Here is a 13,961-nt window from a genome sequence, read left to right as displayed (position 1 = left end):
ATTGTAATTTCAAAGAAATTGTCTTTCTGTTTTCTGGAAAGAGTATAGCAGCATCCCATGCTTAGTGTTAATTATTCTGATTTTGCACTTGATGTAACTTAAAAGATTTTTGAAAAATATAAATTATGTGAACTGTTACTCAAATATATTGTGGCAGTTACATTGAGATGATGATGTTCGAATTCAAGACTTTGTACTTTTTAAATTTTATGATCTTGATATTTTAAAAGCTGTATGTTGAATTTATATAGATTTGATATTATACTTTCAAAATTTTAAAGTTTTTTTTTTTTTTTGTACTCTTTCTAATGTGATGTATCAAGATGTTGAAGAGATTTGAGACTCTTTTAGAATTCAGATTTAAAAAAAATTAGTATTAGTCCCATCTCTAAAAATATTACAGATTTCAAAATGTTGTCAAACATTTACAAGTTTTACATAACTCATTTGCAATAAGAGATATTGTATTCAGTTAATCGAAAATGTGTGGGGAAATGTATATTTTCTTTATATGTATATGCAGACTCGGATGTCTGTCCCACCCTTCAGTAAACCGCTTTATGTAGCAAGTTTACCAATTAATATATTTCCAGTATCATTATGTGATATGTTGTATCTTCTTTATATTCAGAATCTCTGGCAAAGAAAGCATTCCTTTTCATTAGACAGCAGATACTGCTATAATAAATATTTTAACTGAAAAGTGTAGTTTATAAAATGTCCATTTTGTTCAGTTTGGCTTATGCCACTGAATTTTAATGTAAGATAGATAGCGAATTCTTTTATTTATGATTGGAGATCTGAAGTGTATCTGTTCATGCAGTAATTTAACATAATTTGGGAACTCTGATTGAAGTGATTTATCAATTGTAAAAAAAAGCTTTATCATATAAATTTTTGACATAAATATGTATGGATATTTTAATTTTTTTCTAGGTCAAAATGGCTCTTCGGACATCAGGCCACTTATTGTTGGGAATTGTGCGGATTTATTCCCGTAAAGCCAAGTACCTTTTGGCTGATTGTAATGAAGCATTCATAAAGATAAAAATGGCATTCAGGCCAGGTGTTGTCGATTTACCTGAAGGAAACAGAGAAGCTGCTGTTGCAACTATCACATTACCTGAAGTGTTTCACGATTTTGATAGTGCAATACCTGACATTACGTGAGTTAACATTTTTTAAATAATTAAGTTAATTGTTGATTATTATTTGCTTATTTCTTAAGGCTTCAAATACCTTAATCTTGATTGTTAGAGCAAGACTAGTTGTAAGTACATGGTGAAATTTGTCATCTGGTTCAGGTACCAAAGAGATTTTGCATATGTTAAATCTGTAACAGTTTGAACATAGGTAAACATTTTCTTTTAGGTTTTTATAGTTTCTGAAAGACTGGAAGTTTCAGTTTTGAAATTTTGAATTTATTGCATTTGATATTATACTTACCTTGAGTCCAGCGTCCTTGAGGATATTGAGGTATATGGATAATGTGCCCCTCCAAAAAAAAATTACACTTATATTTTATAGCGATTATACAAACAAGAATTTTTATCTGAAATGTATGTAGCTCTCGTAATAATCATCAAGATTCTTTTATGATGAGAACTGTACATTTTTTATGTTAAATCTCTTAATTTTGTGTCAGTATTTCATTTAAACGAGTTTAACATTATCAGCGTGAAATATAGAAGTAATGAAATTTTATTAAAAGGTTGTGAAAATAATGGTATTTTTTTTTTGCTTCTATTAATAATTCTCCTTTGATAACATTTTTCCATGATCTGAGAAATATTTTTTTTGTCAAGTTGGTTTTTAATTGTGATCACTTTTTGTTAAATAATTTTAATACTGCTTTCGTCCTGATTAAAAGTTTGATTCATCCGAAACACATATTTTGTCCTTACAAAGTGAGTGTAAAATATGAAATATAGATTCTAGAATATGAAAAAGTCATTTTCCCAAGTTGCTGAAGTTCTCATGCATTATCTGTCAGCATGAACAAGTAGATAAAAAAAAGATAAATTATGAATTGTAAAATGAAAATATACTCTTTTGGCATTAAATCTTGGTAACAAAATGTTTGTGGAATTAGTGCAAATTCTAGCCCCAATGATTCTTACAAAAAGTTATAATATAGCCTACGACACTGCTGTTAATTTAACCGTTTTTCCCCACTACTCTTACTATTGTAAAAATATACTCTAATGTCTATTCTTAAAGATTAGAGATTTATTTTATTTTATATGAAGCACTTTTCATAAAAGTGCTTCATATAAGCACTTTTCATTTTCGTTTCTGCTTGCAATGAAAAGCTGGGATTTTTTAGTTTTACAAATTTAGCAAATGCTGAAGTAATTGCAGTAGGGCTTTTCAGCATAATACCCATGTAGTTAAGTTTAAATTGCAGCACTTTGCAAGTACTTCTTAAGCAGCAAGATTGCTAAATAGTGGGAACACGGGTTTTAGATGCAAAAAAATGGGCTAGGTGTGTGGTTCATTTTCATAGTCTTTGCCATGTGTAACATGAATTCAAGGCAGTCAAATTATAAGATCCTCCACGAAGGCATCCCTCCTGTTAGGGAGAAAGTCTTCATATGTGTTAATACAAGGGGCCATCAAATGAAAAGGTACGAAACGACATGGTGGGTGCAAATGTAGACTTTATTCAAAATATACACCATAGGCCTGAGCACAATTATCTTACTGATGAACAAGCCGCAGGATTCCTTGTTTCCAGAATTCCTGTGGCCGTGACGAGACCCAGTCCTTCACAGCGTCCTTGAGTACATCATCCGAGTTGAAGCGCTTCCCTTTCAGGTGTTTCTTCAGTGGACCAAACACATGGAAATCGCAGGGCGACATGTCCAGACTGTAGGGCGGATGGTCCAACGTCTCTCACTTGAACTTGGCCAGTTCCATGTGTGTGACTCAGGAGACGTGGATGCGCGTTATCATGGAGCAGAACCACGCCCTCCGTGAGCAGCCCCAGTCTTTTGTTCTTGATGGACCTGCGTATACGTCGGAGTGTCTCACAATACACATCGGAGTCAATGCTTTTTCTGTGCTCAAGGAATTCCACAAGTAGCGGACCTTGAACATAAAAAATAACGTTGAGCAACACCTTTCCTGCTGACGGCACAGCTTTGAACTTTTTAAGGGAAGGTGACGACGCATGCTTCCACTGCATGCTGTCCCGCTTTGTCTGGCTCGTAGTGATGGCACCAGGTCTCATCACCTGTGACGATCCGCTCCATGAAAGCGGGGTCTCCCTGATACCGAAACAGATGTTGCAGTGCTAGCCCCATACGCAGTTCCTTTTGCTGGTCGGTGAGCTGCTTCGGAACCCAAGCGGCACCCACCTTCCGATATCGCAACCTGTCATTAACAATTGTCCATACAGTTCCATAGCTGACATCCACCTTCACCGCCAACATTCGCAATGTGACACCCCGATCACTTTTCACTAGGTTGTCCACCTTGTCGATGAAATCACTCGTGATGACAGTGTTTGCCTGGCCTGGTCTCGGGTCATCACCCACACTCTCACGGCCTGCCTGAAAACGGTCACTCCATTTTCTGACAGACTTGTCAGAGACGCATTTCTTCCCGTAAACTGTCACCATCCAGCGATGAATAGCTGCCGGTTTCTCACTTTCCGCTGTCAGAAATAGGATAACATCTCGCTGCTCCTCAGTCGTCGAATTTTGCAAAGCGAACGCCATCCTGTCCTCATACGGACTGCCGCATCATTTGGATGCCACTTTCGATAAGAGCCTCTGCTCTCTCCTGCGCATGTGATCGCCCGCGCATGCTCCGATCCCAGCCAGAGACTCCAATCGGATCCCAAGGTATCTCGCTACGTTATCCCGTGGCGGAATATGCAAATATTTAACTGTTATGTTTTTACATCGTTTGATCACCCCTTGTATATTCAAATAACGTAACGTAACCTAAAGTGCTTTTGCTTCATTTTATTAACCTTATCTGACCTGAGAAGTGTGTAGATATCACAGGAAATAAATTCTTTCTAATGGGTTTGTAGCTGCTTTTGCATCACTGATCAAACCTTGTCATTTTGGAATATAGTTCTCGGAAGTATACCTAGCTCCCATTGCCAGTGATATGCCTAACTATCAGTATGATATCAGTGCAATAGCTTTTACCTAGTAATGTCATAAGCATGTCTAGTGTCATGTATTTGCTGTACACATTTTGCATGTATTATCAACAGCGAGCTGAAAATGATGATACTTGATTTTGATGTGCTGTTTTCTTCACTTCATGTTCTCCATCGTTGCATGTTGTTTTCTTGTCTTGGTCCAGAATTTGCTACACTTATTGACACAGGTTTTCATCTATTCAGTCCATTCATTTACTTATGTGTAATTCGTACACATGAGTACATACTATATTGAATTTTCATTGGATTTAATGTATAGGTTTAAATCCTTTTGCAAACGAAAGGCTCTGTATTTTACTGTTATTGCTCTGCTGCACTGTTGCAAGACACTGCCATTTTACTAAACTTTTTTCTTTATTTCTTTGTATGGCACAACTTTTGGTAATTTAAGGTCATTGTCTTGCATGATTGACACAACACTGATATTTGTTATACAAACAGTTGGTAATATAATTTGACTGGTTGAATAATTCGAACCATTTAATATTTTTGTCTTTTTTCTTACATCACCTATTTGTCTAACATTATTATTAAAGTTTGAACTATAAATATGGAATTGTATTATTACATTCCTCATGTAGAATACATTCATTCTTTGGCATAACTGCTATGTTCAAATGCCGATTTGACTGCCTTATTGTTTGATTTGTTGAAAGGCTGCAGGCAGAGAAATAAACCATGTGCATGCATTTGCAGCGATATATAATTTGCTATGGATGAAATGACAGAATTTGCACTGTCACATTTGGAATGTAAGTTAAATAAATCACTTAAAACATAACACATTATTTATTGAAATTTAAGGGACATAATGAAATTAAGGCTAAGTAAAATGTAAGAAAAGAGAGAAAAAGAGAATGAAGAAGTCAAAAGTAATCAAGTTTTTAACTTCCTTGTACAAAATAAAAAGGAAGTATTGTAATCGCGAAAAAAAGGAAAGGAAAATAAGTTGCTGTAAATTAAGAAGTTTGCCAAGTTAATTATTTCTTGGCGCAAACTGAGAAAAATTTTCCAAGATAAAATTTTGAGTTTCTGCATAAATTTCGCTCCAAATTTTACAAAATTCAATATTTAGGCATAATTGGAGTCGTGGAATCGAAATATGGAAACAAATCGGCATGCCATTTCAGAAAAAAGTCCGATTTTGTGTCCAAATACCTATATTAGAACAATGCTATATATATAAATCTAATATATATCCTAAGTCCCGCTTTCGATACATGAAAAACACAATTTGAATTTCGTCAATCGGCCCGGTAGAACGGGAGATATAGAAGTGTCCCTTTTTACTTCCTTGTACGAAGTAAAAAGGAAGTATTGTAATCGCGAAAAGTTTCAGGCAGCATATTTCAACGAAAATATCCATTTTGACCACTATCGAATGCAATTTAACGATGTTTTTGCGTGATATCTGTACGTAAGGACAGAATAAAAGACTCTTTTCCTCCAAAAAAATTATAAAACTGCTTTAAAATGAATTCTGAAGATAATTTTTCATGGCGTCTGTACGAACGTATGTACGTACGTATCTCGCATAACTCAAAAACGAGTAGCCTCAGAACGTTGAAATTTTGTATATAGGACTGCTATAACATGTAGATGTGCACCTCGTATTTTGGTTGCAATCGGCCACTCCAAACGTATATAAATATATTTATATATATATTCACTCTGTTACCCGTCTCAGTAATCTCAGTTTCTTTACTCTTATATGTTTGTAAATTGTAAATTTTTTGCTTTAAAAATGATTTAATTATGTTTTTTTTTTTTTTATTATTTTTTATTTTCCGGTTAAGGTTTTTATGCCTTTAGTAAATCTCTATGCAATATTTTTAGAATTATCAACAATTTTAAAGTTGTTTAAGTGCCACTAAGACTAATCCTTTTCTTGATGGCAGCCATTGTTTGTTTACATTTGAAACAGCAGACTAGTGGATTTCTTGCCAATCTAGAGAAACATAGCTTTGCAATAGCAAAGATAACGGCTTGATTTATTATTGCCAATTAAATCATGCTTAATACTTTCTGGAATTTTTTCGAGGAAATAAAGTGTTTAAGATTTACTTCGTAATTTTTAATATAGATATTTTGAGTTTTTATGTATTTTGCCTTCTCGTGAATTGAGAACTGAATTAATTGAATGAGAAATACTCAATCGTCTGTGAAAAACTTTCTTTTTTCTTTTGTTTACTTAATTTATTTTATACATCCTTCTAGCTTTATTATAGTATTTGAATAGAAAATGTGGCAACGATTAGATAATTCTGTTCTTTAAATGATATAAATTTTGTGCATTATGAGTTATAATATGAACGAAATGTAATACTGTTAAGTGAATCTAGCGCCAGAGTGTCGCTATTGTAAACAAATACTAGAGTGAATTTTAAAGAATGCATTGATTCTATTGTGGTTTTTGCGCTGTTGGCGAAGTAGATTTAATTCAATCGAGTAAGTTTAAATGAAATGCAAGAAAAAATGCGTATAATTTAATATTCCGTACAAGGAAGTCATGTGGTGTACACTTCAGTTTTTTTTTTTTTTTTTTTTTTTTTTTTAAGATCAGGAAATTAGGTACAGGTTTTGTTCTATTTAATTTCATGGTACAGGCTTTGCTCTATCTAAATGTTTTTCTGATATAAAGAATTTGCTTGTAAATTGTTACAAAACATCGAATTTTGAATATTTTAAGGATACGTTTTGCCTAGTCGTTTAATTTACATATTTCTGTTCTTGTATTCTTAGCATGCAGAAATGGTGTTTTGTCTTTCATCTAATAGTATTTGATCAAGCTGTTGCTGTTTGTCATAATGATTAGCTGATTTTTTTTTATTATTATTTCTTGTGCCCGTGATATTGCCAGCTAGAAATTTTGAAATTAAACAATGAATAGTGCAAAATTTTGTATGCTCTTATTCAGTCCTAAAAATTAGTATTCTGCATCTTGTTAAGAAAACTAAATGGCAGATCTAGTTTGTATGTGATTTTTAATCACAAATTTGATAGAGAAATTGAATTACCTTTAAATAGCTTAAAATTTTTAAAGGAAAAAAAAAACTAATTTTTTTTTTTTTTATTGAAAATGAAGCAGCGGTAAAGAGATCAAATAAAACATCAGGTTTAAGTTTAATGTCTTTTCATTCCTAGTTTAAATTTCAGGGTAACTAGTAAGTAATGAAAAAAATGAAGTACATGTACTTTTAATATTATACATTTTATGTTTTGTTAAAATAGATTTTATTTTGAACATAATGGAAAGTTACCAAAGGTTATCTTAGATTTGAAATTAAAATTTTCTGTTACTGTAGCATTAATTAAAATTTCTCCCCACCAGTATAGACATGGATGCTCAAGTGACTTTAAATCAAAGCAGAGCTGAAGACATCACTTTGAAGGAAGACTATGGTACACTGAGTCTGATGGCTGATGATGGTTTTGGTAATTTTTTTCCCATAAATATATATATATGTATAGTGAAACATTGTTACTGGGACCAGGAAAAAAATGCTTGAAAAATTTATAAATTGACCAAAGGAAAATCATATTAAATATTATTTTCATGGAAAAAATATGTGAGGGCTATTTACTACCGATTAAGCATCAGTTTATAATTTCCATTTAGTTTTAAAATATACTTTGATAAATTAATGTAATATATACTTAATAATCTTAATTAAAATACAATTTTTCAAATTTGAAAAATTTTCATCATTAAGTAATTTTGAATTTGTTTATCTTTGGAATGTTCTGAAATGCAGTTTTGAACCTCAATGTTGATTGCTGTTAGTGCTGCTTCTATGTTCCTGTTGCAGAGTTGGAAACCAGGAGACTTTAAATTTTTCACTGTATCTTCTGTTTTTAAAATCACCTGAATTTAGGCCATGCAGCTGTAGAAAACTTTCATCTCCATCTTGGCCTGAAAAGGAAATTAATGTTCTCAAGAGTTCTAATGAAAAATTCTTTAAAAATGTATAAACAACGAGAATGATCTCAAAATGAAAATTAAACCATGCGAATCCTATTGCTATCTGACAATTTTTAGCTTAATTTTTTATTTCATCTGAACTGTTTTTATCCATAAATAGGATTTATAGAATAAAGGATTTGTATATAAGAAAAATTTCATTTGTGAATTTATACAGAGCCTCAAGTGTAATTTTACATAACTTGCACAGAGAATTCTGTAGGCCTCTAGGCTTTCTAAGTGTTTAAAATTTTATCATTTCTATTTAAATGTACTTTTGCTGAAAATTGTTCTTTATGTTTCCGTTTTACACTAATACAGTTTTGCAAGTTCCATTCTGCTTTATGGGGATTGTTCTTACCCATATGATTTTGTTCATTTCTCATGTATTAGTTTTTGTGGGGATTTATTTGGCTTCTAGAGGTCCATAATTTTGTTTGTATCATCTGCTTTTTTAATCAAGGATTTAGCTTAAAGATACTGTACAGGTCTTTTGATTTTGGTCTGCTGGGTTTTAGAGATTTGGGCTTAGGTGCCCATGTGTTTCCTGGACATAAGTGCTGTTAGCTTTTACCTGGAATTTGGCTGACTGGTATTTGTGCAGGTCAGTGTTTTCCTGTGGGTGCAGTCTTAGTGTTTTCCTGCCAATGCCCTGTACCCTTTTTCTGTTGATTTGTATGGGCAAGAGCTATTTTTAGCAGGTTGTAGACTTAAGGATGAAGACTTGTCTGCTTTTGATTTTGCTTTAATTGGTACTTTGCTAACTTTATCCTAAATTATATGCAAAATAATCATTAGGTTTTCTTTAAAAATAATATATATTAACAAATAAAAGCTGTTATTCTTTTTCTCAGGATTTCATGAGTATGAAATTTAAAAAGTACAAAATGAATAAAGTTATCAAAAAATATTTAAATTTAAAATTTAGAATAAGTATTGCATTGATATATTTAATATTAAAAATCATGCGATAGCCAGTTTAATGATTCAAAACTTGCAGTGCAGGGGGATTTTAAGTAAAAATTTTCAGTTTGCATTTCTTTTGAAATCGTATTGTGCACTGTCAGGTCTTCATCAATCAGAAGAATAAGAATTCTTACATGTGGCAAAGTTGTGTTGTAAATATGTGGGCATTTCATTAAGCAAACTAAATATGCTATATTTTTGGAAGTCCCTTAACTTTTTATTAGAAAAAGGACCTAAAATATAATTCAATATTTAAACTAGCATTGAATTTAAAAACAATTGATGAATTTATTTGTTTAAGCCCTTCAGTAGTTAGCTGGGATATCTCCAGCACCATAAGTAATTCATGCTTTTTGATTGTTAGTAGTGCTCACCATTTTTACCTACCAATTTAACACATGATAGATAAAAGATAAAAAAATAAATTGTGCTTAACTGACCACTTAACTTAACTGACTTACAGTGAAAATTGCTAACTAATGCGTAAGGGTTTTGTTTAATCTCTGTGTTTAAATTTTTATGTGTCTTTAAGTGCGAGTTTCATTTCTTGACTCGTAAATAATATGATGAATTAAAAACAAATTGTATTCTTAAATATCTAGCATCATTATCTTTTATAAGATGATATATGTTATTACAGTCAGTAAGGTACATTGTAAAAATTAATTGAATAATCAAGAGAAAATATTTAAATAAAAATTAAATCATGGGAGGGGCAGTTCTCCAACAGGTTAGGTTATTTAATTATGGCAAAGCCTCGAGTGCTATCTGCCTAAGGGGAGGGATGCCTTCGTGGAGGACTTTCTAAGGGAAACTGGCTCGTATACACGTTACACATGGGGGAAATCCAAGAAAACTTACATGTAGCCAGCCCGTTAGCGGGATTTGAACCTCGGACTGAACTACAAGTGTTCAGCAATTTTAGCGCTCGGCCGCTGTTGGCCGTTCTCCAACAGGAAACATTCAGATTGAAATCAAAGACAAAAACAGTTTGAAACAGGAACAAAAACAATTCAACAAAATTAATAAAATTCACAAAATAGTATATAATTGTTCAAAATTCTTTGACATTTTTAAGGAATTTTTATAATTACATATTTTATATCTGTTGTGTTTTATTCCCTTTCATAGTTACTTTTGATTTAATTATTTTCTCTTGAGTATTCAATTATTTTTTGCAGCATACCATGCATTTTAATAATGTATGTCATCTTATAGAAAGTGCTACATATTATATCGTGCATTATATTTTCATTCTTCTATTATAGAAGAGTATGCTATATTTCAGGGGTGGCCAACCTGCGGCTCGTGAGCCACATGCGGCTCTGGGAAAGATTACTTGTGACTCTCGATACTTGTGGCTCGACACCAGTTCCCTTTTCATTTTTGTGGTATTATATTTTAAAAAATTGTTGTCGTTTGGTATGTGTTTCAAAATGTCTTTTAAATTACAGACGTTAAATATGAAAGACTAAATGCAACGTTGTAACAAATTTCATTTCCGTCCATAGTCTCTTGATTTTTTTCTGACTCCATTTGAAATTAACATAATTTAAGGTTAGTTTTCCATTTCCAATATAATTATGACCCAAAAAGGCATCTGGAGAATTAAAATTAATAGAGATGCAAGAAGATCAAGCTCTACAATTAATATATAATTAATTCAGCACCAAATTACTGAATTTTGGAAATTTGTGCCAGAATAGAAGTATCCTGAATTAAAAAAAGGCTGCTTGTTGAATTATTTCAATATTCGGAACAACATACTTATGTGAATCATTTTATTCTACTTTGAAATTCGTGAAATCCAAACACCGATCAGTATTAACTAACCAGCATCTCAAAGAATTACTGAGAAGTGCTGTCACCAATTATTCACCAAATTTTAAAGAATTATCAAGAGAAGTAAAATAAATGTGTTTAATTTTTAATATTTAAGTTCAATACACTTATTTTGTACTTTTATTTATATGTTTTCAATAAATATAATTTCTGTAAAAAAATTTTTAATACCTTTTTTGCATACCTTTTCAATATGTATTTAATATTGGCTCGCAAAAAATTTCAAATTTTGAAAAATGGCTCGGACTATAAAGGAGCTTGGCCACCCCTGTTATATTTACTTTCAGAGTCTGCTCTTTTACAAATTTTACTTCTTAAAAAATCACCAAAAGGTTAATGTGCATACTATTTTTGAGAAGAAAATGAAAATTATTGAATATTAAAAAGGATGTATGAATAAATGCACTTCTGGATTTCAAAGAAATCTGTAAAAATTATTAATTTCAGTATGATTTTTAAATGTACTTTTCTATCTGCATAAATTGTATGCTGCCATAAATCAGATTCTGAATCAAATGACAAGGGAAAATTGTGGAAGGAGAAATATGAAATAAAATATTTGTTGTAAATTTAATGTTATTTTAGATTAAACTTTGTTAAAGTAAATTCCTTTTGATGTTCTGAGCTCCCTACCTACTTAAATAATATTACAACACATACTTATTTAAAGAATAAGTCTACCATTATGAAAACTGTTTGTTCACCAGTTTTTTTCCTCTCTTTTAGAAGAAATGGGATTTGATGAACCCGAGGCTGCTCGTGATGCAACAAATATGGATGAAAGTTTTGAGCATGCAAGTCTTCTTCTGTGTGAAGATCAGTCAAAGGAAAGGCCAGAAGAAACTGTTCAGAGCACTAGTAATACAAATATAGTCAATAAAGCAAATGTATCTTTAGGTGCACCACTTAAAGATGATGGCTTTGGAGGTGCTGTTGGAGAAGGACTTTTAGGTATGTGGTATAAAATATTTTGCCTGGATTTTGGTTACCATTTGTAGATTCTTAGGAATCTCATTTATTGTACTTCTGATATATGATAAATTTGTATATCAGGTTACAGAATTTTGATTAGTACACAGAATAGGAATTAGGTAGAATTTCTCTTTATGTAATGTGATTGAATAATGTAGGAGATAAATTTAATTCTTTTGTATTATGACTTAGTAGTTGTGTCAACAAACAAAACAATGAATGGGTGAAATATGGATTGCTCTCTACTGATGGTGAGAGATTTCCTTTATTAATGGAATCATTAAAGGAATATTAATAAAGGAATTAAAGGAAACTTATTAATGGAATGAAAAACATTAATTTTATAGTTTAGATAATTATTTTTTTTCTCTTCAGGTATTTAAAATTGTTGTTTTAGTTTTAAAAAAAAATATTCTCAGTGGTTTGTTGCCAGTTGTTAGTTTTTTTAAAATTAGTTCATTTCATTGCAGTCAGAGATGGGAACAAAAATGCATGTTAAAATTAATTTCTTGTAATATGTTACATTTTACAGCTTGACAAATTTTTTAAGCTAAATTTTGAACTTTATTTATTAAATATTTATCAAGACATACATAAGCAATTATAATAAAGAAGCAAAGGAAAACATTCAAGTTTATATTTTCTCACAGAAGTTTAAAGGTTGAGACCTGCAAGAAATTTCTGATGGTTACATTTTGTAATTTAAAGGTAGTGATAGCTAACTGTTAAATTTTCAGACTAATATTTATTTCAAATAATTCTAATGTGTGAATCAATCACTAAGTAACATACTTAAACTAAAAGTAAACAAGTAACATTAACTCTTCAAGTGGAATGAAACTTCAGGATATACAACTTATTTGTTGTTTATATATTAGTTTTTTCTTCAGTGCATACAGAAAATATTTTTGTATGTAAATATTTTATAAGCTTTAATAGCTTTTAGCTGTAACATTTCATGGCATTTTGATAAAGTGCTTAGCCTTAATAGGAAAAGTACTAGAAACATCTTTATCACGAATTGCAAATATTCACATGTCAGTCTGGTTCTTTTCTTTGTTTCTTTCTTTTTTTTCTTTTTCTTTTTTTTTTTTAATTTACAACTATTGGGGGGGGGAAGAAAGCTATTTATATGTAGTGTATTCCCAAATGAAGAAATTATTCTTATTGCAGAAATTTTAACTGATGGTATTTATCTTTAGACAAGTACGAATAAAGGGTAATCAAATCTACATCTTAAAATGTTTGAATAAGATTTATATCTCAGTGTAAATTAATTAGCCCTATTTGTCGATTTTTCTCGGGTATTTTCATACTTCTAGAGTGTTGCAATTGCGTTACACACATCATTGTTAATGAATAAAGTAATGTAAAACTAGACTGAGAACCTTTAAAATTTTAAACCTGTCTTAAAATTCTTGCCATAATTAATGTCATAATAATAGTAATTAATTTATGGGAAATATATTTGGGGGCACATAGAATTGTCTCGGGGAAGGGGCTGCCAGTTTGAGACTACTGGTGTAAGAGACTAGAGCTAAATGTACAATTATTAGCTTTCATTGAAGAATCAGCTAGAGATTTTAGAGTTCATATTTTAAATTGAACTATTTAATTATTTAAAAATGTGTACAAAAAATAAACTAATAACCTAGAAATGCTAAATATATCTCAGCATCATTATATAGAATTCCTAAAGTGCTGAGAAAACATCTTTCTCGCCATTGAATTAGTTTATGCGCTAAAAATAGTTTTATATTTTTCAGGTATAAAAAATTCACCTATGATCAAATTTATTCTTTTTGATATAATTTCTTAGATGATATTTGAATACATCAGTATTTATTCATAGTTCTTGGGTGCATTTTTTCCCCTGTAGAAATGCTAAATATGAGTATGGACACAGAACCAGTGCCATAGTACCAGGAAACATACAATATTTTAGATTATTTAAAAATTAGCTAAGTATTTGATTTCCAAAATTCTAGAACATTGAAAGCATTGTAGCATTGTTGTCTAATTAAATGCAGTTATCTATCT

At 31.2% G+C, this 13,961-nt stretch overlaps 1 protein-coding gene across 4 annotated transcripts in view; it reads left to right on the top strand.

Moving 5' to 3' along the window:
• Positions 1-13,961, top strand: part of LOC118197180 (uncharacterized) — a 219,857-nt gene that overhangs the window by 144,990 nt on the left and 60,906 nt on the right. For 3 of the 4 annotated variants that reach the window (XM_085807493.1, XM_085807492.1, XM_085807494.1), the window contains 3 exons: positions 937-1,166; positions 7,512-7,615; positions 11,676-11,900. In XM_085807493.1, the coding sequence (XP_085663619.1) occupies positions 937-1,166; positions 7,512-7,615; positions 11,676-11,900 (559 nt within the window). The remainder of the gene's footprint in view (positions 1-936; positions 1,167-7,511; positions 7,616-11,675; positions 11,901-13,961) is intronic. The other variant, XM_085807495.1, reaches the window with a different exon arrangement.

This window comes from Stegodyphus dumicola, chromosome X1 (genome assembly GCF_044657685.1).
Source record: "Stegodyphus dumicola isolate Sdum_Otavi_A_Nest chromosome X1, ASM4465768v1".
NCBI classification, from domain to species: Eukaryota; Metazoa; Arthropoda; class Arachnida; order Araneae; family Eresidae; genus Stegodyphus; species Stegodyphus dumicola.
The sequence above is the reverse complement of the archived record's forward strand: the minus strand, read 5'-3'. Positions and strand labels throughout refer to the sequence as shown.